This window comes from Thermobia domestica, chromosome 1 (genome assembly GCF_964235325.1).
Source record: "Thermobia domestica chromosome 1, izTheDome1.hap1.1, whole genome shotgun sequence".
NCBI classification, from domain to species: domain Eukaryota; kingdom Metazoa; phylum Arthropoda; class Insecta; order Zygentoma; family Lepismatidae; genus Thermobia; species Thermobia domestica.
In genome coordinates, this window is record NC_137454.1 from 176,773,763 (window position 1) to 176,800,698 (window position 26,936).

Sequence of the window (26,936 nt, forward strand, 5' to 3'; positions counted from 1 at the left end):
TATTTTTCAGCTTAATGCGTACAGGTGACGTTTTGCGTATTTGACATGCTGTGTCAAGTATATATTCCCAAAAAGATATGAGTACTCAAAAGGCAAAAACATGTAGTTATTTTTGTTTTCCCCTTTTCTATTAGCCAGTGGAAGTGTGTATGGTTGTTTCACACCCTTCTTGTAGTTTGCTTACTATTCCTTCTTTTCAGTTGAGCTTTTGGCTACGAATACCAACGCGACAAGTCGTGATTCTTATGATAGTGGCGTATTTTCGCCCCGAGAAATTACGGAAATAGTAAAATAATGTAGACTACGATGCTTTTGAAACGGACGATGAACGTAGTTTGCAGGAAGATTCTAGCATCAATTTGTTACACACATGCCTTTTTTTTGATATAGCCTCGCTGCTGAACGGGACGTTAAACCAGTGGCGGAGTAGACACACACATTATATATACAGGATGGCCCATTTTAATCTTTACACGGAAATATCTCGAAAACGTTTGAGCATAAATAAACTGAACCAAAACTCAAATAGGAAATACCATGGGGCAAATCGAACGGTGATGTCGCGATGCCCTCAGGGCCGCTCTTCAAGGGGGCCCGAGGCTAAATTAAAAATATTAAATGGAAACATGGGGCGAGTGACACTTCATTTGATAGATCTTTAAAAACGAAAAAGCGATGTGGCAAAAGATTTTTCATTTCGATCACCGTGTTCAAAATGGCTGCCAAATATGTTACCTGTATCACATAAACGTCCAGTAGCACTAATATGGAAACGGTTGAACATAAATGAACCAAACAAAAACTCAAATAGGAAAGTCATGGGGCAAATCGAATAATGTTGTCGCGGTGCCCCCAGGGCCGCCTTTCATCTTAGCCCAGGCCCAACTTAGAAATTTTATATGAAAATATGGGTCACGTGATACATCGTTCGATAGATCTTCATACACTAAACAGCGTTGTGACAAAAGATTATTCATATGGACACCGTTTTCAAAATGGTCGCCAAGACATCTTGTCTGTATCGGATAAAACGTCCAGTACACTAATATGAAAATGGTTGAAGATAATAACGGATGAACAGAATGAAACTTCTATAGGAAATAACAGAAGGTATTTTTCATTACACGGCTCGAAAATGTTGCAACGGTGGAGATGATTAAAGGTGCCATAATGCAAAGGAGGAAATCTAATTCCTAAAAAACAGTCCAACGATAAGTGGGTGAAGGGGACGGGAACGAACGGTGAAATTCCAAACGAGAACCTTAGTTTTTGCAAATTGTATTTACACAACAAAAGCACAAATATACACTTGGGGTGATACATGTTTTTTTATGAGATATGTGTCTGTAATGGAAAAAAGTAGGTAAAATTCTTGTTAAACGGTACCTTCCATTTTGATTGCAGGAAATAATTTGTGCAAAATGAATCAACTGAAATGCGAAACCAATTTGTCGAACAATGCAATTTTAGAACAATGTGTAGAAACATTGGTTTTCTCAAAAGTCGTCTGCAGAATATTGGTTCATTACAGTACCAGTCACTGGTACACCCCAAGTGTTTCAGGAGCTCCTCCATGGCTAAGCGGTTAGCGTAGGCGCCTTTGGCGTGGGAGACCCGGGTTCGATTCCCGGCGGGAGCACGTGTAGTTCGGATTGCACGTTAATCAGTAGGTCCACGCCTCATATAACCTCGCTGCTGAACGAGACGTTAAACCCAAAAGCAACTTAATTCAACCAAGTGTTTCAGACAAACCATATCTATTGCAAGTAAATGTGGGGGTTCTCATTTGAAATTTTACCATTCATTCCCGCTTCGCCCATTACGGAAGGAGATCGAAAAGATAATTTTCTAAGAATTAGATTTCCTCTTTAGCATTATCACTTATACTTTAATAATATTTTTCACCATTGGATTATTCTCGAGGCGTGGAATGAATAATACCCTCTGTGATTTCCTGTAGGAGTTCTATTCTGTTCATCAGCTATTATTTTCAACCGTTTTCATATTAGTGATACTGGACGTTTTATCTGATACAGCAAGATGTCTTGACGCCCATTTTGAAAACGGTAACCCATATGAACAATCTTTTGCCACAACGCTGTTTAGTGTATGAAGATCTATCGAACGATGTATCACGTGACCCATATTTTCATATAAAATTTCTAAGTTGGGCCTGGGCCCCCATGGAAGGCAGCCCTGGGCGCACCGCGACAACGTTATTCGATTTGCCCCATGACTTTCCTATTTGAGTTTTTGTTTGGTTCATTTATGTTTAACCGTTTTCATATTAGTGCTACTGGACGTTTATCTGATATAGGTAACATATTTTGGCGGCCATTTTGAATACGGTGACCTATATGAAAAACCGTTTGCCACATCGCTTTTTAGTTTTTAAAGATCTATCGAATGAAGTGTCACTCGCCCCATGTTTCCATTTAAAATTTTTAAGTTGGCCTCGGGCCCACTTGAAGAGCGGCCCTGGGGACACCCCGATATCATCATTCGATTTGCCCCATGGTATGTCCTATTTGAGTTTTTGTCCAGTTCTTTTATGTTCAACCGTTCTTGAGATATTTCCGTGAAAATATTAAAATGGGCCACAATGTATGTTATATATATATATATATATATATATATATATATATATATATATATATATATATAGATATAGATATAGTAAAACCTGTCAACTTGGCCATCTGTCTATCTTGGAAGTTGGCCGCATTGAAACAATGTTTACCCTATAATGATAATGATAAATTTACCTGCATATCTTGGCCATGCAAAGTATCATTTTGTTGTTTTTCTTAACTCTTTTGCATTCCTATACGCGAGGCAGATGTTCTGTATTTGTAAGTGGAGACAAAGAAGCATAGATTCCCACGATTTGTTCTTGGAGGTCAAAGGCCAGAACACTACCCTGATAAAGGGTTGGGGAAGGAAGACATGAATAAGAAAAAGCACGTACAGGAATTCCGGAAATGATTGCACGTATTTGTTTACCCTATATGTTTTGGAAATATCATTAGCTATAGCCTATCAGCTCCGTTCATCAGTGGGGAGCTTTAGTAATTCCGGAAAATTCTCAAGGCTAAAGCTAACCATCTCAATTCTCAACTATTGGCACATGACTTCTTGTCAAAAGGTAGTGGAGGTTTTAAAATATGAATTCCCTTAACATTTCTCAAAAGATCTTTTGCTCCGAGGGAAACACTTGTAGCTCATTAACAAAAAGTAGTTAAATTATTAATCTATATACATTATTTTAAAGTAGCTGTCGTGCCATTGCTTATTAACAACCAAGTAATACTAGAAATCCTATTCTAAAAATACACGAATCACACTTATTTTCTGGTAAGTTGGCCGCTTTTCAATGGAACCAATGTTGGCCAGCATAGACAGGTTTCACTGTTCATATATATAGTATTTGTAAGGCATATGTTTACTCTCTTCCTTTAAGTATAAAATTTTATAATTAGTGAAATTTGGTGAATAGTATTATTTTTTCGAAGCATAGATTTCTGAATGGTACCTCATTTGCAAGAAATGGGGGCATTACTTCCCCATACCCTCCTTAGGGATAGTCATTTCTAAATCCCTTAGAAATGAACTGTAAACAAAAAACAATAGAAGTAAAAAAAAAAACAAACACCTTACAACACCTAACTTAATACCTAATACCAAATACCTTACCTAATTAATACCTTACAGTCTTGTAAATGAGCTCCATACCTTATTCTTTATTTCAGCGAAAATATTACTAGCTCTTTCTTTGAATTGAAATATCCTACAAAGCTTCCATACCAAGTTCTTTATTGTAAGTGTCCGTATTTCAGAAAGTTTGTCAAACTATTCGTTAAGTAAGTTACACTCTTTCCAGGGCATTCACTGAATGTTTACAAAAAAACTGGAGTTATACCATACTTAGCAGCTTCGTTGTTTCCTGATATATGCTTTGAGGTTCATTACTGAGAATATATTTCAAGTATTCGGGAAGAGAAATGTGTTTGTTCTATCGGAACATATGTTGATAAGTTCATTCTTAAGCTGATCTGAGCAAAAAGTGTTAGGAAAGGTGGATATCAAGTCATTCAGTTTGCTGTATGGAATAATTTGTTGATGCATACTAAATATTCTATAATTTATTAGTTCTACAATGACCAGATTTTTGTATTTTTCAAATCTTTCATCTGCACAATTATTGAGCGAAGAATCTCATATAAATAAAGTAGAGTTTGTTTGTGTGTCTATCTATCTATCTTTGTGTCTGTGTGCACCAGCGGACCAGACGAGTGGACCGAGTTACCAAAATTTGGTCACGGCTACCTTGATCCAGGCCCCAGACCAAGACAAAAGGTTTCTCTTTCTCAAAATTCGAACCAGGGGAGAGGGGTATTTACCGGGACATGTAAAAGTACTTGTCACTCTCACGAAAAACATAGAAGTGATACAATTGCCAATACATCTAAACTTTTCGTTAGGGAGTCTTCTTTTTTTATTATTCTGATGTTGGAGACATATAGGGACAATATATGTATACTAATGTTCTTCAAGGGTACGTTACAAAAATTTAACATTTTATAGAGGGAGCTCGAAAGATGGTTTAAAATAAAAACAAATAAGAAGAAATAGCGGTCTGTTTCTGTCGCTTACAAATCCAGCTTAAAATGAAGATAGGCAGCCCTGGAAACGTAGACAGAACAGCAACTGTCTTTTCGCAAGTACTAGTACACAGCACGAGTCTTTGGACTTTAACTTCTCACGTGGCTGTTTGTTCCTACGTTTCCTACGTTTCTATAGGAATAATGTTCAAGGTTTCGTAAAACCCATTGCTTTCTGTCTTTCATACGGAAGCATTAAAAAAGCTTAGAATAAATCATAGGAAATTTTAAGTTCAGAATCTAAATTGCAAAATTTTAAGTTAGTAATTTAGGCTTAATGGCTTAATACATATAACATTCTAAAGGGTAGACGCTTCTACCTTGTCTCACCTCAAGCCTTGCCACTGCGTTAATCTCAAAATCAAAACTCAACACATACCTCTTTTTATTTAAAAATATTGTGTGGTATACCATATGTGGAATTCTAGATGGCTGCTATGATGTATACTAAAGCATTTAACGCAGTTTCTAAACCAATGTCAAATTGTAACATTTGCTTTTCCTCCGACTATGCATCTCTTTGTTACTGCCCTATCATGATAATTTTTTCTGAGATACATATGTCAAACATAGCACACTCTGTCTGAAACAAATGATGTGTAATAAATGAGTTCACATTCTCATTTGTTTGAATATTCAAGCCTAAGTGAAGTGTAAAATCATAACCTTTTACATTTAAAACAATATTGTGTGATATGCAATATATCGGAATTCAAGATGCCTTCCATGGTGACCACACTCCAAATCAATACAGGTTTTGCAATAATACCATTTGTAACATTTATTTTTCCTCCGTTCGCGCATGTCGTTATTATTGTTCTGTCCCTAACTTTTCACTAACTCTGTATACAGATCCACATATGTATTCTCACAGTAAAATTAAACTAATCTTTTTCCACAGAATATTTTTCATACTATACTTTGATCCAGGGGTAGAAATGAAATTTTACAAGTAAGGGGAAAATCAACAATAGACAAAGTTTGATTGGGCTATGTCACTAGAATACAAACTCAGAAAGACGGGAGTCAGGGGCAGGCTGGCCAGAGCCGTTAGGCCGCAATCGCAGCCTAGGCCCTCTCAGAAAAAAATATGAAACAATAAAGAAAGAAAGAGAAAGAGAGAAAAGCTAAAACATAAGAAAGCTAAATAATTCGGTAGATCACTTATTATGCTGCCAACACACACTCCTCTTCCATCCTTTCATCAATCAGTAAGTTATCTTTTTCAATAAGGTCCTTTTGTTACTGGATTTGTGGCTAGATCCATCTTTCACTATGGTCTTTTATTATCAGAATTTGTGATTTAGTTTGTACCTGGGGCCTTAGACCCTTCTTTCAATATATTGGACAGTTGGGGCCTTCTTTCATTACATTGAGCAGTTGTGGCCCTGAGTCCTTTATTCATTATATTGGGAAGTTGGGGACTTTCTTTCATTTCATTGAGCAGTTGGGCTCCTAGGCACTTTCTTCATCATGTTGAGCTCTTGGGACCTGGAACTTTTTTCATTATGTTGGACAGTTGGGGCTCTTTCATCGTTGAAGACTGGGGTCCAGTTTGTAGCTGGGTCCATATTTAACCACAGGCCTTTATGGATGTTAATACATCTTGTAGATCTATATTTGATAACTCAAAAATGAAAAAAAAACAGAGTATTAAAAAAAATATTTTCTATCAAAAACGTTTACAAAATTGCAGGAGAAAACAGTGGAAGATGGCAAGAAAGCGGGTATTTTCAGCATAATGGTTGATTCTATTTAAGATGTTTCAGTACTGAACCAGCTTACTATAGTAATTCTCTGCGTTATAAGCGGTCAAGTATTTGAGCGGCTGTTAGCAGTTGTCTTAAAGAGTGACAGTGTAAGGCAAGTAACTTAAAATGAAAACAAAAGAGTGCTTTGTGCCAACAATTTTTTGATGTCTGATATTGTAAGTTGCTCTTTCGATGGAGCTGCTAACTTGAGTGGATGCTATAAAGGAGTTAAAGCATTACTGGAGGAGGATAATCCTGAAATCATTTACTCCCAATGCATGGCTCATGCTCTTAATTTGGTTATGACAAATTCGACTGAGTAGATCCCTGAAGCTGCAAATTTATTTGGTGTGGTAGAAACCAGTGCCGTGTTCTGTCTGAATACTGCAAAAGAAAGAATGTTTCGAAGAAAATGATTGATGCAAGCCACGAGGGACATGACAAACTACGAATAGTTCAAAAGTCGGTGCAACACGATTGTGGAGCAAAAAAAGGCACTGAATGCGGTAGTCAACACTAACGAGTTTCGCTATGAAACATGAAGCCAAGACGAGACGATTGTCTATCACCATCAAGATTTCTTTCATTTTTATTGTTCCTCAATGATGATGTGCAGGACAGGAGTTTTAATGCGAAATCAACATTTCAAGCTTAATTTTGATGAATAAATTGATAGAATTTAACACTGTAATGATGTGCTCTGTGTTTCAGGACTTGTTTACAGAAACGAAGCATGTTTCAAAATACCTACAGTCTCACGGATTGGACTATCGTACAACCTGGAGACTTGTAGACAATTTGCAGCAGCAGCTTCAGAAGAAAATAGAGGCGAAAGATGTCTGTTTAAGCTTTACGAAAATACAAAAATATTTTGTGTAAATAAAACAAGAGCTTGTGCAATCTGGTGTAGAGATAGCAATGGAAAAAGACTTTCCGCCCAGAATAATCTTAAAGAAGAAGAAAATGTCAGTGATAGATTTCAGCAGCCAAATGAACTCCAAATGATGGATCCCAAGCACTTTTCGGAAATCGGGAAGAATGGTGTGTCTGCAGGAGCTTTCGGAGTTCTTGCGAAAAAACTAAATATAAAATAGGAGGAAATATACAAAGAGCTCCAGTAGTTCTTTGTCGTGTATTCTGTCACAAAACGTTCTGGTTATTGATGATCCTGAAGAGAATGATACCCCTGAATCCGTAGAAGAAGATGATGATGATTATGCATCTGAGCATGCTATGGGAGATGGAACATTTTGGACGGGATTCACGGCAAGAGTGATAATGATGCTGCAAACACCTTGTGTAAAAATTGTTTGTCATGTGCAGGGAAAATTGTGTACCAATTTCTGTCAGTCTAGTTGTTTTAATAATTTATACATTGCTTACAAACATGCGTTGTCTCTACCATGCACACAAGTGACATGTGAAAGGTGATTCTCAAAGTTAAAGTTAGAGAGTAAACAAATCTCAGAGCTAATTTGTGTGAAGACATTTTGGACACATTTATACTAATGAAAATGGAAAGAGATATGTTAAATTTAGTGTATGTGAACAAAGTTATTCAGGAACTCTCCCATTCATAATCTGAACTGAAAAGAATCTTAACGTTTTAAAATTATTAGTTGTTTAGTGGTTCAGCAGTGTTTTTCATTTTCAGTAAAACGTCGTGTTCATTCCAGAGTCAAAAGTTATTATTAGTTGTTTGTTACGATTTTCAGTAAGCTGTTCTGTTCTTTCCATAGTACAAAGCTATTGGCTATTATTTGTTTAGCGTTTCAGCTACTATACAGAGTCTCAAAAGTCCCATGACATTCGGTAACTCTTATTATCAGAATTACAACAAAATGTAGGAGGAGCAACCATCTCCAAATATAATGTTTTCAATCTAAAGTGAAAGAATTTTTCAAATCAGACAAGCCGTTTGGGCTGTACGCTCTATATGCGCATAATGTTACATGAAAATGTAACGTTACCATTTACCTGGACCCACAACATAAATGAATGAAGTTACTGTATATTAAAAACTTTATTTATTTGAAGACGGTTTCTCCTCTTACATTTCGTTGTAACTCTGATAATAACGGAGTTATCCTAAGTCAGGGAACATTTTAGACACCCCGTGTGGCAATACAATAATAATTATAAAACATTATCTTGAAAGTTTGTTTCTGGAAATCTTGTGCTTGCTATGACATCAAATTTCCAATGACCAATAAAAAATCATAGCTTGCAAAAACTATCATGTAATAACGAATTTACAACTACTTAACTCGATGTCTCATCGCATATGTTCATTGTACCCACTGGTGCAACCAGGAATTTATTTCGGGAGGGGACAAGAATATTCAATACAGTAGTCCACAAACGACGTGCTGCGCCATTTGATATGGACAAAATTGAAAGTTTGAATTCTCCTCATTACAAGCAATTTAGTTATCCTTATTATTAACTTGGTAAAGAAAACCTTAAAATGAAAATTCCAATTCACAAATTCCCTATTATTAATGGTTACAAGTTTTAAAATTTGCACTATAATTATTATTTTGTAGATCTATATTTTTGCATAAAATGACGCACTCTTTACTAATATTTATTACTCTAAGAAATTAATGTAGGGGTTTTCTCTGTGCATTTCTCTTTCGACAATGCTTTGACTTAATTCAATGTTCATTTATGCATTGATCTATTTTGAAATTTCACCGAAATTTGTCTGCAGCGCGGCTGTATAAGATTGACCAGGTTTGTTTCGGGGAGGCATGAACCCCCGAGCTCATAGCTGGTTGCGCCACTGATTGTACGATATTTTAGAAATTGGTGTTATAGGCTGAGGGGCCTCCATGGTAATCGTGTCCTAGGCCCTAATACACCCAGTCCGCCTATGACGGGAGTGCAAGGAAACTTACATGGAGAACGACTTAAGCGAAAGCGATTGTTGCAAACCAGTCAACAAGTAAACAAAACTAATATCACCATTCAAATTTCCTATTTGTTACTAATAACCACAGATATATTTCCTTCTTTTGCATAAAGACTTCAATTTACTAAGAGGACGCAAACCACTTGTGCATGCGTGATCTCCAATCTTGCTTTGATCTAAAGCTTTTTACCCGTGAAACCGTATTTACCATTTTGACGCGGGATCTTTCTGACTTGTGCCATATTGACGCGAGGGCCTTTTGACTCAGGCCCAGCTGACGCCTGGCCGTTTTAACCCATGCCCTTTTGTAGTGGTGCCCCTTTCACCAGGGTCCGTATGACGTATTTCCCTATTGAGTCGGGTCCTTTTTTCGCAGAACCCTTTTGACCCAGTTTCTTTTTGATGCAACGCCCTTATGACTCGGCCCCTTTTTTCGCGGAGACCTTTTACCTGGGCCCTTTCGTTGTTTTAACTCGGACACTTTGTAGCGGGACCACTTTTGGCCCGGATCCGTTTGACGCAGGACCCTTTGGACTCGGACCCTTTTGTCGTGGGACTCTTTTGACCCAAGCTCTTTGATGAGGGGCGTTTAGATTCGGCCCCTTTTGACTCAGGCAATTTTGTTTCGTAGACCTTTGACCCAGGTCCTTTTCACACGGGTCCGTTTGATTTACGCTTTTTGTAGTGGAGCCACATTTCACCCGGGCCCGTTTTACGCAGAGCCCTTGCGATTCGAGACCTTTTGTCGTGGGACTCTTTTGACCCGGGCTCTTTTGATGAGGGGCGTTTTGATTCGGGCCTTTTGACTCCGGCAATTTTGTTGTGAAGACTTTTAACCCGGCCCATTTGACGCAGGTCCGTTTGACTCTTGCCCTTTTGTAGCAGGGCCCCTTTCTGACACGGGCATGTTTGACGCAGGGCCTTTTGACTCGGGTCCTTTTGTCGTGGGACCATTTTAACCCGACCCCTTTTTACGAATGGGTTTACGAATTCGGGCCTTTTGCCTCAGGCCTTTCGTTGTCGAGATCTTTTGACCCGGACCTTTTGACGCGGGGCCGTTTTGACTCGGGCCCTTTTGACCTCTTTAGACCCGGGCTCGTTTGAGGCAAGTCTCTTTCGTCGTGAGACCCTTTTGACCTGGTTCCTTTGGTGAGGGTAGTTTTGATTGGGCCTTATGACTCTGTTGCTGAGATCTTTGACCCGAGCCCTTTGACTCCCGCTCTTTTGTTGCTGAAACGTTTGACCCGAGCCCTTTTGTCCCGGGTCCGTTTTGACTCGTGTTCTTTTTAGCGGGGCCACTTCTGACTTGTGCCCTTTTCTTGCAGAGACCTTTTGACCCGGATCCCTTTGACGTGGGTCCGTTTTGACTCGGGTCTTTTGTAGCGCGGCAATTTTGACCAGGGCCCATTTGTCGCGGGATTATTTTGACCCAGGCTATTTTGATGAGGAGCGTTTTGATTCGGCCTCTTTTTCTCTTGGGCCCTTTTTTGCGGAGACCTTTTGACCTGGGCCCTTTTGACACGAAACCGTTTGACTCGGGCCCTTTTGCAGCGGGACCACTTTTGACCCGGGCCCCTTTGACGTAGGTCTCTTACGACTCGAGCCGTTTTGTCGTGGAACCCTTTTGACCCAGGTCCTTTTGATGAAAGGTGATATGACTCTGGCCCTTTTTTGCGGAGACCTTTTGAACAGGGCCCTTTTGTTGCGGGGCCGTTTGACTGGCTCCTTTTGTAGCGACGCCCATTTTTTACCCGGGCCCGTTTGACACAGACCTTTTGGATCGGGTCCTTTTGTTGTGAGACCCTTTTGGCCAGAGACATTTTTCTGAGGGGCGTTTTGATTCGGGCCCGTTTGACTCAGGATCTTTCGTTGCCGAGACCTTTTCCCCCGGGTACGTTTGACGCGGGGCCGTTTTGACTCGGGCGCTTTTGTAACGTGGCCCCCTTTGACCCAGGCTTGTTTGAGGCAGTTTCCTTTTTGCTAGAACTATTTTGTCTTGGGACCCTTTTCACCCGGCCCTTTTGATATGGGTCGTTTTGATTCGACCCCTTTTGACTCGAGCCCTTTTGTTGCGGAGACCTTTTAACTCGGTCCCTTTTGATGCAAGGCTGACTCGGGCCCATTCGTAGCGGGACCCCTTTTTGACTCGGGCCTTTTTGACTCAGGCCCTTTTGTTGCGGACACCTTTTCACCCGGGCACTTTTGACGCAGGACCTTTTTGGTCTGGCCCTTTTGTAACGGGTCCCTTTTGTCGCGGGCCGTTTTGACTCGGGCCTCTCTGTGTTTGCTCTTTTGTTTGCCCTTCTGATATGGAACCATATATATAAGGCAGCAGCTGAAATACCTGGGACAGGGGGCCTGGTGGAGTATGAGTAAATCAATGATCGACCGATCCAGGGCGCAGTAAAATTAATTAGGCCACTGTTCATATCTCTTTCTTTCTATTCTCTCGACATCATGTCTGGAGATGAATGTTCTAAATAATGGGCTACAGTGGCGAAAGACGAGATACGCTATCAATATTAATGTTATGGATTTTAACTTAACATAGGGCAATAAAATGAAAAACTCTATATCGATATTTTGCCCCCCCCTTCCGTTGGAAAAAATCCTGCGGGCGTTAGTGATTATGATGTTTCTCAGTTACTGTATTATATTGTTCTATATACGGAATAAATACTTCTGTGTTTTGTATAATAATATCTATATTTATTACGGTCCTTGCTTTACGACAGCGAAACATATTCACGTTCAGCGTAATCAGTTTCCATTCTGAAATAATTCCAGTGAGAGGAATGAAATAATTCACGCACACATTTAGGACTTAGAAAAGTGCCCTGCGAACATGTCGTGGTAAAGTCTTGAAGAGTGAAAAGTGCTAGTAGCAGTTGTTAGAAGTTATTAACTTAACATATAGGACAGTAAATTGAAAAACTGAGAATACGAATCTTTTTAGAGATGACAGTGCACTGATGCTTCTAATCTATGCCTTTACTCCCTATACCTACGTTATTTCCCTAGTCAAAATAAAAACTCTTCAAAATTAATCACAATTTCTTATGCAACCATCCCTTCTTTAGAATACTGCGCGGTCACATACCCGTCACGGCGATGTAAAGGCACTTTTGGCGACGAGGATACATATACCAGCAGAAGTGTCCGAGTTATGTGAGAAAGAATAAAGTTTAATGAATAAAATCCCAGAAATTTCAGTGTTATACGAAATAACTTCTTTCTCCTTTAAAAACGGGAAAGCTGGAATACGTGTTTGCTCATTCTTATTGAGGAGCTTATAATCAATAATTCACGTCTGTGACTTAAGTGAATCCTCACATTCAACATTATGTGCTTATAAGATCTGAAGTTAGAGCAGTATACAAATTACTGTTTCTTACTTCATGAGCAAAGTGTTTGCATCCTGGATTTCACACCTCCAGCTCAGACCTCCAACTATAACTTGAAACAGGGGAAGATAAGATAATTTTGGGCGGCTAACTCGAAATGAAATCTTTCAGTATTACTTCACGTCGCACGATTTTGCACTATAAGCTAAAGAAAACAGTGACGTTGAGAATGAATGAAATATTGGAATGAAGTAAGTGGGAGGAAACTAGAGAACCATGAGAAAGTCCACATACACGGTGTTTCTGTGCCACAAAGTCCACTTGGCACCAGCTGGGATCGAAAGAGTCCTCAAACACCAAGAGTGAAAGCTGTGCCACTGAGTCACAGACGACCCGAGGCTAGGTCGAGTCCATTTTACGTTCATAGTTTCGTAGTACATAAATGTTACGATTATGAAGCCTTCAAAATGTATTAAACAATTAACTCGATTTGATTGTGGGCTTATATTAATAGTTTCTGTAACTTTAAAACTGATTACAAAACGAATCCGTAATTTTATTAGATGAATATAAAATATACTCCCAGCACAAAACAAAACTATCTGGAATTGTCATGAAAAAAATTGTACTAGCGTTGCAACCAGAAGAGTAAAGTAAGAAGTGTATTTATCTCAAAGTAAACTGCTTTGATGCCAAGTGGTCTAACTCAAAATTTAAATTTTCCAAGAGTGAAAGTTGAAGTTCAATATTTCACGAACAATCCATATTTCTTTTATGTTGGGAACCAAACCATAACTACTGTATGTAGTTTATTGTTTTATTTAGTGTTTAAAAAACTTCTTGTAAAAAAATACCTATCTATAGAAGTGAGAGGTACCTATACTATTTCTTGACATCCAAGCAGTCCATTTATTGTAATATACTATGTGAAATAGTCTCGTATCATAATATTGATGTACAATAAAAGTTACATTATAAGATATTATCCGTAACACGTGATTGGGGAAGCGAATAATCCAGAAGTTATGTAGCCCTTTGCGTTAATGGAAATAAAAACACAATAGTTATAGCTATGCTAAATTACTGTAAACTGCCAATTGCTCATTCAGAGAATTTATGATGTTCACTTTATTGCAATGGTTTTATACAAACTAGATATACACTACGGATAATAGTTTTATACAAACTAGATAATCAAATATTATTATTATTATTATATTAGAAGTACAAGCAAATAACACGACATTAATTATTAGTTTTAATTAACTGAGTTGAGCTCAAAATTAAATCTTGATCTCGAAAGATTAACTATTAAATTTATCCGTTCTGTACCTTTCTAAAGTAATAAATGCTGGAATTGGTTTCAAGGCTGTTCCTGAGTGAATACTTTGTTCATGATAATATTAAAAATTATAGAAAAATTTTCGAGACATTCGAGTCGAGTCGAGATTTTTATGAGCAGTCTCGACTCGACTCGAAAATTCGAGTCGAGACATGCGCTTGTCTCGAATTTTACAAACTGTGTCTCGACTCGAATTCGAGTCGAGGCGAGTCGAGATTGGAGACATGTCTCGACTCGTGCTCATCCTGTCCAGTGTGACTTCCTCTCGGAGAGGAATAAAGTTCCTCTCCTCAAAACCAAGTATGCATCGAATCATTGTTTCACATCAGTTAAACCACACAAAATATATTATCAGGACTTGACGTCTCTTCCAATATACATTATTTTGCGACCCACTGTAAGTCCCTCACAAACATAATTAGAAATAGCTTTACTTTGGTGGGAGAAGCTTTAACTTTAAAATTCTTCCTTTCTACCTTTTAAAAGTGGTTTCGACGTGTCTCTTTAGCTACCTGCAGATTTTTATTTAGTGTATTCTATATAACGCCTAACCTACAGAATTATAAAGATATACACTCATGTCAAGAAGTTAAGGACACAATAGCAAAATGACAAAAATATAGAGAACTAATGCATATCTACGGAATCAGAAGTGTGATAGAGATACTCATGGACCACATGGAAAATCAAATATTACAGAAATATAGGAATCGCGACTGTAGAGTAGGGTGGAGTGAAAAAAGTCATTTTTCTTTTTTCGGAAACGGGTACCCTTCAATAACTGTGTATGAGACCTAGTAACAATTCTGTAAAATATTTAATTTTTACGGCGTCATCTTGAGTCTGCGCATTTGGCTTAAAGTTTGAAAATTTTTGAATTTTTTACATTTTTACAAAATTTTTTAAAGAACTTGAAACAAAAAAGAACCCTGACGGATAGTCACTAAATAGTAGAACAAGGCCTTAAATATAGACAGGATTTTTTAAAACATTTTAAGGTGGTGGTTTCAGTCTGCGCATTGGGCCTAAAAATCGTCAAATTGTCCGAAATTTCCGATATTTACTATTATTTATATAATCAGTAATATTTTAAAATAGCATATATGTATGATCAGGTCACGTTCTTATAATCGGTATCCAAGCTTCTGATAAGCTTTTTCACAAAACTAGAAAGATATGTTAACTGTGTTGTATAGGTGTAATAACATTAACCTGGTGTGAATCAGCTTGCAGCGCTTTATCCAGGAGCGTTGACCTTGGCAAGACAGACAAGTGGCGACTTGAGACTCCCTCCCTCTTTCCTCTCTGACTGCATTAGTCGTGTTTTGACAGCGAGTGTGATAGAGGTGTATTATATCTAGTCGTTGAATTATATACTTTCCTGTTCTAGTTCAGTGTTCTAGTACTGTGTGTTTATCACTGCGTTATGGCGTTCCCTAGGACTCGTGGCAAGGATTTACCTCATCCTATCATAGGTAATGGTCAAGATATGGGCGAGGCTTTGCTTCCTACCCGTAGAGATGTGTTAAAATACTACATTTATGTTCGGAACAATGAAAAAATAAGGAAAATGGCAAAAACCCTAGTTTTTTAGAAGTGTCCAAGATTGTTGTTGACAAGTTAAACTTCTTATGGGAAAAAGCTTCGATCCCATGCATAACCCCTAAAGCTATTAGAGATTTATTTTTAAAAAAAGTTGATTTAGTTCAAGCACTCAACAAATCATACAAACGAGACAAAGATAAGGACAGTTTTTTAAAAAACTAGCCGACTTTAACAACAGAGTTGAGGCATTGTTCGATGTTAGTGCATGTAAATGTAAAGATTTTCAACTTTGTAAATGTGATCCCACTAAGAAGGTTCCAATACTTGAACGCAAATTCTTGACCGATCAAAGAACTGTTCGGAAAATGGCGATTGGACATGTTGATATTAAAGTGACATCAGCAAATAAAAAGAAAATAGCAAGGAAAATGATAGAAGAAGAAAGATTGTGTAAAAAATGTTGTGAAGGATATGAAATTGGCTTGTATAGCAACAATGAGGACGCTATGGACTTAACTGTCCCACTTCAAAAAATAGGTTGTGTTCCAGAAGATGTGGAGGTTGTTTTAGAGGAACCAGTTCCCGGCCCTTCCTCAGCTACTACCATAAATACTCAAACTAGGCTAAAAATACCATCGTTTTCCCGAGTATGTGATAGGTATGGCGTACCTGATCGCGCAGCAGCAGCTTTAGCCTCTGCTCTTTTACACGATGTACAGTCCACTCATTCTTTCGATAATGTTATAAATGACGTTGTGATAGACAGGAGTAAAGTAAGACGCGAGCGAATCAAATCTCGGCATGAAGTTCTAAATATGGAAACAAAGGTAAAAAATACAGGCCTTATACTTTGACGGTAGAATTGACGACACCCTTCGTATTCACAAGACAGACGATGGAAAAATGCACAGAACAACTGTTAAAGAAGATCACATTTCACTCATAGAGGAGCCTAAATCGAGTTTCATCGGTTACACAGTTCCATTGTCTGGGAAAGCCATTGACATTGCTAATTCTATCGTCGATTACTTTTCTGAGCACAATCTTACAATGTCGGAAATAGTTTGCATTGGTTGTGATGGATGCCCTACAAACACAGGAAAATATAATGGTGTAATTCGCTCGCTAGAAGAGAAACTTGGTAAACCTCTGCAGTGGGTTATTTGCCAATTGCATACAAATGAACTTCCATTACGGCATTTAGTGGAAAAGCTGGATGGACCTACTAGCGGACCAAAAGGATTTGTTGGACCTGTCGGTCAAAGTTTAGCAACGTGTCATACATTGAATATAGTCCAGTTTGAGCCCCTAGAGTTTACTACTGATATTATCGATCGTGGTGGTGAAAAAGGTTTTAGTACTGACCAGCAATACCTTTATGACATTTGTAAAGCTGGTTCGAGTGGAAAAGTATCTCAAGAATTAGAAAAGAGAAGTCCAGGAAATCTTTCCCATGTGAGATGGTTGACTACAGCTAATAGAATTTTAAGATTATACGTAGCTACAAAAACTTCATCGCAAACACTAAAAGAGTTGGCAACCTTCATCGTGAAAGTTTATGCACCTAGCTGGTTCAGAATCAAGTGTAATCCAAAAGTTTATAATGGAGCTCAAAACTTGTGGGAAACTATAAAGAGTTGCACTTACCTATCTGAGGAAAATCGGAAAATTGTACACAAATGTATCCAAGACAATAGTTATTTTGCTCACCATGAAAACATGCTCATAGCTATGTTAGTTGATAAGAAAGACCATATAAAGAAACTGGCTTTAAGACGTATCATCAAGGCTCGACCTAGAGAACAAGCCAGTAAACCACTAAGAAGGTTTGAAATCCCGAAAATAAATTTTGAAGCATCAGAGTATGTCGATATGATTGATTGGAATGATGTGGAAGTAACAGAACCACCTCTCACAATGCATTTGAAAAATCAGGATTTGCAAAGGTTACTGGAAACCGAGAGTGTAAACATAGCTTCTGAGTGCACTCTTTTTGAATTCCCATCACACACGCAAGCGATAGAAAGAGCGGTCAAAGAAGTCACTGCTTCCTCAAAATTGGTCTGTGATAAAAAGAAAAGAGAAAGCTTAATCAAAACTAGAATGTTTGATAGAAATATCCGTCCAATATATGACACAAAGAAACAATTTACATGTTGAAGACTTTTCTTACAGATGTAAGACATGCTCTCATGGTTGGGTGGTTGGGAGGGCATGTGTGGGAGTCGAAGTGCAACCACCTCCCGGTGGTGAGTCCTGGGTAGTTTAATAGGAACTAGCGAAGAGTTGCACAATGCAAAGTTGATTAACGAAAGCTATATAAACAAATTTGATAACATCGTAAGAGGATATCAGAAATTATGAAACGTTAAAAATATCGAAAATTTCGGACAATTTGGCGACTTTTAGGTCTAATACGCAGACTGAAACCACCACCTTAAAATGTTTTTAAAAATCCTGTCTATATTTAAGGCCTTGTTCTACTATTTAGTGATTACCCGTCAGGTTTTTTTTTTGTTTGTTTCAAGTTCTTAAAAAAAAATGTAAAAATGTAAAAAAAAATTCAAAAATTTTCAAACTTTAAGCCAAATGCGCAGACTCAAGATGACGTCGTAAAAATTAAATATTTTACAGAATTGCTACTAGCTCACATACACAGTCATTGAAGGGTACCCGTTTCCGAAAAAAGAAAAATGACTTTTTTCACTCCACCCTACTGTAGAGCATTTACTTTTTATAGGTTTATACACTCGATTGTGCGTCGGTTCCATTTGACGTCGTCAGAAACATTGAGTGAGGATATGGTCACCCCGATCAGCTATACAAGTTGGGCAACATGTTTTCATACTGTGAATCATGCCATGCATCAGGTATTGGCAATGCATTCTACTGTTCCATAAACGCATGTCTGGGATGGCGGATTTCGGGTTGCAATTCGACGTTCATGGGAATCCTAAACATCTTCAATCGGATTAGATCTGGGAGACATGGAGACCATCTAAATACAAGATATCCTCGTGTTCAAGGTTTCGTACATCACATGTGCCTTGTAACGTGAAGAGTACCACATCCCTACTGTTGTTAGGTCCGCTCATGATATATTTTATACCATGTTAACGGCCCTGAACATGCCATGGTGTGAGTGGAACAAGTATAGCGGGTCGACTTGCGTAAACGATCACGTCGTGTAGCTGTCGATACAGAGTTTGTTAGAGTTAATGCAGATGCAATGCTGGTTGGGTGTCGTTGGGTATTTAATTCCAAATAGCGGCCTCGGCATTGGCTTGTGATATCTGGGTGACCTCAAATATTTTCGTCCTGGAATCTTGTTCACATATTCCGAAATTACACTAGGGACCATATTCAACTCCACACCTGTAGCTCGTAGACTTTGCCCCATTTCTAGTTTTCCGATGATACGGCCTTGTATAATGTCGTCCAGATGACTTCTTTATACCATCCCCTATGCTTAATATGCATTTGATATGCACTTACTCGAAAAAGTACGCAGTATATAACACTTCATGACCAAGCTCGCCTTGTATACAGCATCACATTCATACGTTCGTAGAGGTCATTTCTGTCAGTCACATGGTTACAATTTACGACATTGGTGTGAGACATGGAGTGGTATTTTCTGGCATTCACAAAGTTTCATTTTATACGATTGTGTCTTGGGATTTTAAAAAGATTCCTTTAACTTCTGGACATGAGTGTAGGTTACATAATTAATAATATATACATATTATTGATTTTCTGTTTGTTTAACATCCACAGTTTGCTTAATTTGAAAGTAAACAGATTGGAGATACGAATAGTTGACATTTTAGGTTCAATAATTCAACATGAAGTTAATATCACATAGGCAACCCTCACAGGGAGCTACACATGTGAATAACAGGAAAAAAAATAAACTTACGATAATAATACAGGCCCAGCGTGTTTTTCTCCTCCACAACATCCTAATGAAATACCTGTCAGTAGCATTATCCACAAAAATATGACAGAAAGACCAGCGCCTGAAAGCAAAATAAGTAGAAGTATTGACTTGTCATAACGGTTTTATATATTCAACAATTTGTTACTAATACGATAAACTTATATGAAAGTTGTATTGAGTTTTCATGGCTTTTGTCCTTATGTAACACTGAAACCATGAAGGACGGGACCTACTATTAACGTGAGTTCCCTACCGGTGTAGGTTACGGGTGCATAGATCATGCAATATCAAAAGGTACAGTATAGACTGTTCAGCACCACACTATCTCGCATCCAAGAGAGCTAGATTACAGAATCACGCCATGAAAACTATCGAATAAATATCGCATTTCTATAGTAGTTGGCGAAATATCTATAGCATTTTGATGTGTTTAATATTTTAGAACAACATCGTACTCTTGTTTTCTTTAGAAAGTACAAATACTTGTTTGTTCTTCTTTCAGGTTTAAGTGAGACACTTTACATTTACATACACTTCTAAAAAATAGGTTTAGTTATAGAAAGATTCAATGTAAGTATAAAACAACGAAAAATACTAGTAGGCCTATTTAAGCATATTTTTTTATTTATAAGGATTGTGTTAACTATGCTGTACTTTTTCTAGTTTATAAAATATATGTTTAACTGATATTTCAAAACTTTCAAAGTGAAGCAACTGGAAATGTAAGCAATTGCATTGTGGTTGTGCTGATGTGACTCGTAAGTGAGAATGAAGAGGCAAATTAATTTATTTGATGAAAACTTGTACGCAAGTACATATTACTAACTCTACACTCTGTTTTTAGAAATTCAGCGGAAGGAATGGAATTATTCCCAAGTAATGTTGCTATTAGTATCAATATTATATAAATTGGTTGGTGGCAGACGGTGAATTCATCCTTCCATTATTGGAAGAATTAAACTCTACACTATTCAGAATGTTTTAACGAAGATACATACTGTATTTTGTAACAGTCGAATTATCTTTTACATGGTTTATATTTTCTAAAAAAATGTCTTGCACATATAGTATGTTCAATTCAAACTTACAACATAGCGATGTGTTTTACTTTCTTCTGCCTCCTTGCAACCTGAAATAATCGGATTATTCTATTTCTTCAAGTTGAAAAAAAAAGGCTCATATCAAATTTCATTAAAATCGTGCTACTTTTATGAGAGCTATCGTGGAACAGGCAGACAAACTGATGGACAAATATGCCGATTGAGTGGAATGGTAAAATCTTCACTACTCTCGGTACAATTAAGATATAATTTCCTTCATTAATGGCGTAACTTTCATTTTTCAATTTTCCATATTTCTATAGACGAACAGGTAAATTCATTTTAGTTCAATTTGTTTGACTATAAAGTGTTTTTAAATTTTATTTACATTCATTAGACTTTATTAAATTTATTTTGTCTTAATTAATTGGTTAATTACCTTAAATTATTTTGAGTATTTTCTAAATCTTATTTTCAATAGAGTTTTGTCTTCAATTTATTTTGAAGTATGTCTATCAAATGTGCAAGTGAAGCAATTAAAATTCCTTTAGCTAGATTTTTTTTTAAAAAAGATAAATGAATGTCTACTTAATACTTGGAATCAAGGGAGCCATAGTATCAGTATGTAGTAGGATGTTGAGTCACTCAACTATATTGAAGAAGCTAAAAAGAGCGAACAGAGAAGGAAGACAAAAAGAGAGAAAAAACAAAAAAGATGGAAACAAAGTAATATAATAAAAGTAGGGATATAGAGAAAATTGTACGTGTATATTCTACTCTCCAAAATTGTCTTTTTGAGTCTTTTACATTCTACAGTTTATTTAGCATAACTATATATATGCTAGGTTTGGTTATGTTTGTGTTTTAAGACGGAAGCACAATTTCCTTGTTTTCTTGGCGGAGGGCTGATTCCAATACAATTTTGGATTTAAACCGAGGCATTTTTCTTTTTATTTGAAAGAATAGCTGCTGACAATGTTTAGTTTATATATATATATATATATATAAAGTAGGCAAGGATACAAACTGAAATAATATTTATATACTAGTTTTAATGATGGAATTCATTGATAAGTGAAGAAATAAGTTGCTCTTGCGAACATAATGCTAAGCGCCATTTCCTGTGAAATTGAGTTCTTAGGTGGAATAGGTTTGATCGAACTACAGAACAGTATGTAGATACCTTTATTTGGGAAACGTACTTGAAGATAGCAGGAGAAGCTTGTTTGTAATGTGCACTGTAATGAATTTCATGGGAATAGTCAAGCATCTTTTACAGTTAACTCAAAAGTTAGAAAATATGATATACTATCAATGGCGTATGTAGGATTTTGTTTCGGGGAGGGCTATGCACAACACATGAATAAGCACTTATATTTTTCCTTTTGGGTGCCGACAAATTTTATTGAAGTTGTGCATATAACATTTATTTCGGGCGGGGGAGCTTGAACGCTATAGCCACTCCTAAATACGCCACTGTATACTATTAAGTTCGCCCGAGCCGCTCAAATACGATGTTTAGCTAGTATTTGTAAAGGATGCGACTGTTAAACAATTTGACATATTAGAATCTGGCTTCTAATATACATTTGAGGACCTTATTTACAAGCATGTTTAAAGCATTAGTGTTCCCACTTCTGTGCGGAAGACTTCGTTCAGTTCTTTTCACGTCAGAATTTTATTTGTTCGGATTACACGTTAGAGTGTAGATTCAAGTTTCATATATATCTTCAACTCTGTAAAGTACTAAGATATTTTGATTGCTATTCCAAGATGATAGAAGTGAATGATGGTATCTATATAAAAAAATTCTGAAGCTCTAATCGAACGTGATATAAAAGAAAATAGTGAGAAAATACAAGTAAATATTTTTTTATATTTTTCAATAATAAAAACAATGAGTTTTAATGACTTTTTCTTATTACCAATAGAGTATATTAAAATGCAGGAAGGTTGAATATGAAAAAAACTAAATAACATTTCATTTAAAAAAGATCTTCTGTCCGTTTTGCTGGGGAGGGATATCATGAGTAAGAAAGTTTCCGTTTAGAAAAAAAATGACGAAATATATATTGAAATTATATCATCTTCATTCACTTTAAATCATTTACATACCCATTAACAGGTATATTTTGTATATAAGCGAATATGTAACGCTAATTCTGTCGTGAACTAAGTTACATATGCCCTGATTCTAAATGTTTATGCAAAACACGAGATTATCTGGAATAATTCAAAGCAATAATGCATTTTAAATATATATTATTGTTCTTCAACGTATAACTTGTTCGAAACCTTAAAATATTGTACATTCAGCTTACACAAGATGGTTTCTCGTTACATCTATATCTTTCTAGTTACTATAGCAACGACATTGAAACAATTAACAAATCGTCATAGCAACGATAACGGACAAAATCTCAATATAATACAAAATATTTAAATTATTTCTTTATATCATTCATTCTTCTTCTTCTTGATAGTTTGTGCCTTTTTAAATAGCTCATTTTGCCCGTAAATACGAATAATACTTAAAAGTACATAAGAATTATGCATTATCGTTGTACAATGGCACCCGAATTACTGGAACTTCTTTACATTGATCACAAGTAAAGAAAGAATCCTGGACCGTTACACATTTCGTATACAATAGTTACCTTAGTTTTTGAATAACCGTCGTATATATATAAAAATTACAATTCATAAAATAACATATCATTTTCATTTTATCTCAATATCATTTTTATTCCATAATCAATTTTATTTTAAGTCTATAAAGTTACCGACGATAAGGAAATATTCAAAATGTGGTACGTTTGTTGGTTAATTTTAGGTCCTACATATTTTTTTAAATCGATGCCATTTACACATATTAAAAATAAAGTTGATGTACATTAAAATACAATTTAACCTATTTCATTTATTCGGGCATAGTTAGCATAAATTTGATAGACTATCGATGCATAGATGTAATTCATAGAATATGAGCGAAGTAGAATTACAATGAAATCAGAACAATATTCAAAGTGAAACAAAACGAAAACTAATTAATATCACAAAAGAATAAGACATTCAAATATATATTATTATTAGTTACTATCATTTAAAGGATTTAAAACATTGCCATTTAAGTGAACTAAATTTCTTTTACATTTTGATAAATGACAAATAAGTCAATGCTATCTCAAAGACTGACACCATATTTAAACTTATACACCTTTCTCAGAGAAAGAATAACGGGGTCACGGTGGCTCAGTAGCAGAGCGTTCACCTCTGGTGCATACGGTTCTTGGTTCGATCCCACCTCGCGCCAAATGAGCTTTATGGTGGACAAACAACGTGTGTGGAGTTTTCTTTGTCTTCTCCCGTTTCCTTCACTTTCTTCATTCCACCATTTCATTCGTTTCACATCATCACCGTCTCTTTTAGCCTAGTCGGCATAATCGTGGGACGTAAAACTTAAAGATTTCATTTCATATTTTTTTTTTCAGAGAAGACATTAAATGTAAACAATAAATTGTCTACAATAATGTGTATATGTTGGAACAAATATCGTATTTTTTGCATATACTCCTTGGGTCTCACGAGATGAAGCTAGAAAGGATGTTTAGTAATGGTTCGACAACTTTCCAAGGCAATCCGTATACGAACTACAGTAAGAGCAGTGACATTGTAGCCTAGAGGCAGGATTATTTCTTTTCCTTATTTTTAGAGTGTTTTCTTCTCCTTTATTATAAAGATAACAAGGTAATATTCGTGTGTACTACATAAAAAATACTATATTACTACAGAATATGAATAGGCTGATTGCAGGGAATAATCAGTGAAATTTCCACTTACTCAAACATGTTAACCAGCGCCAATACTCAATATTGTTAATTTTCTTAAACCTGTCCATTACTTGACTATTTGCTCCTCTAATCCTTTCCAGCAGGTCATTGGTTTTGTTGTGCAACAAAGATATGGAACTGTCTATCATCTTCCTTCTCTCGCGAAGTTCATTCTTCAGAGCTAAAAAAGAAACATGTTTCTCTAAATCTTTGTAATAAGAAGCCGACATACATCGTAGTTTTCAACTAAGTAAATCCTGGCGTGTGGCGGACATACATATAAAATATTTAAAGAACTTTTAGACATGAAATTTTAAACATGCAAATCTTACCTGTACAGAAGGTTGATTGATTTATATCCAACCGATTTAACAACGTTGTTATCACCTGTATACTTTGCTACAACCATTAAACCGGTGTCGTTATCAGTGAAATGTCTCAGCTTGCAGGTATCATTCTATCGAATTCGTTCTAGGTATAAGCAAAAGTATAACCTGAGGTGCTGCGTGGAATTTGACAGCTAGCAGGTAGGAGAATCCATCATCCCAACGTGTCAGGTCCAGAATTAAATCTAATGCAGTTCACTGTCAGCCACGTCATTCATAACTTGCGTTTTACCCGCGGTGTGGACATAAGTGCCTATTTCACAACCTCGTCCCGCGCCAAGTAAGGCGGACTGCCTCTAACTATACAAAATACACTTAATCAAAATGATAGACGCTTGTCGCATGAATAATGCTTATTTACCGCGCAATAGTAACGTTAGAACAACGTAACGTGACACCTCTTGTAAGGAACGTACAGAGTTTTTACCGCCAGTGCCAATAAAGTCTTCCACAGGGAATCATGTTTGTCGCCAGATACGGATGCTTTACGAAGATGGAAGTGTGTAAGGTGGACAGAAACGTAAAACTGAATGTTGTCTCTTCCCAGAATCCACCATGACTCCAATATATTGTTTGTTGTGCTGAACCAACAAAAAACTAGGTATGGGCCAGATGGACAAAGTGTCCAGCTATACTGCCAGATCAACTGTCTGGTTTTATCATGATATGAAACAGGAGCAGAAAATGGGAATCTATGTTATTCCTATCTAAGACATTCTTGTCAAAATACCTAATGTTAGCCCAGAGAATTTCTACGCACAATCGGTTATTGAAATGAATCTACAACGTACCTCCACTAGCCTATGGAAACTTAGAGTAAAGAATGGTGTGCCTGTCCTCTAAAGTAGTTTATTGGAGTCGAAATTCAAATTCCTAATTTCGAGCGATAGTCCATAATACTGGCAATCCGACAGAATACAACCGTGGTAGAACTGCTTTTCATATGACAAATACACTTTGAGATTTGCTCGGAAATAATTTGATCAGGTTTCTGTATAATGCATATACCTTCCTAATCAACTATGACTTTCAAATCTTTGTTTCTACGTCGAATGTGAACCACATGTACAGGCCGGGAAACTGGGCCATATACAGGAAGAAACTGTACATACATAGCATGTAGCAGCGAGAAGAAGAAAATACAAAGAATCATATTTGAATTTTGGAATAGACAATAAAGAGAGTAATTTTCAGTTTGCGGGTTGGAGTTAGTATTTTGGGAAAAGTGGGAAAGAACTATAAGCTAGCGGACTACACTTATTTATCCGAAGGTTGTTAAATTTAAATCAGTCTACTATTTCATGGTTTACCTTTTTTGTGATTATGTATTTCGTATATAGTTTTCTTTTCAGCTCAATACTGTCAGATATGACTAAGTTCGTGGCGAGTAATTGGACATGAGAGCTTCGCAAAGTATTCAAAAAACTCACAAGTTACATTCTCAGTTATGTTATGGTAAATCATATAGACTGTTTTCAATTCGTAAAGTATATTGCAGCTGAATTGTTACATGAGTTTGTTGGTATTGAAATACATCATGCAAATCTCCTAAACGCTGGGATTTACATGTTTTGGAACATATTATATACGAAATGGGCAGAAAGTCAAAACAGAATTAATTATATTTAATTCAGTTTAAACTTGAAGAACATAGTATAATCCCATTAATAAATAAGGCTATCGAAATACGAATAATTTGAAAATATAATATTATTTTTTAAAAAATATTATGAAGTTAAATATAATATTAATTTTTAAAAAGTATTATGAAGTTGAGTTACTCACCAATATACAAGATGATAAATGAATAGAAAATGCCAATCTACAGTACACTATTTTTGATCTTCCTTTCTGATATACGTAAGTTATATACGCATACGGTGATAAGAACTTTATTATAAGAAATTCAGTGATTCAAAACCCCAAGAAGAACATTCTTTCTCCGAAACAGAGATGTCCAATATTTTGATTTCACCATTGCATGTGAGGTTAGGGTACTTCCGGTTTATGACCATCATTTTGAAATCGGCCACATTAGATAGAGGTAATTTGTTTTTCGTGAAAGGTACATGCAGGTATCAAACAAAACTAATTATTTGTATATTAGATTTTACATATGTTGCTACCTTAAAGGAAGATAATAATGACACTGCTGAGATACAAAGGATAGTGTTACTTGGTAC

At 36.6% G+C, this 26,936-nt stretch overlaps 1 protein-coding gene across 1 annotated transcript in view; it reads right to left on the reverse strand.

Moving 5' to 3' along the window:
• prom (prominin) overlaps positions 1–26,936 on the reverse strand; it is a 128,658-nt gene that overhangs the window by 44,613 nt on the left and 57,109 nt on the right. Inside the window, exons 8-9 of the mRNA XM_081742593.1 lie at positions 24,378–24,548; positions 19,477–19,576 (exon numbers count right to left, since the gene is read on the reverse strand). Of these exons, the coding sequence (XP_081598719.1) occupies positions 19,477–19,576; positions 24,378–24,548 (271 nt within the window). The remainder of the gene's footprint in view (positions 1–19,476; positions 19,577–24,377; positions 24,549–26,936) is intronic.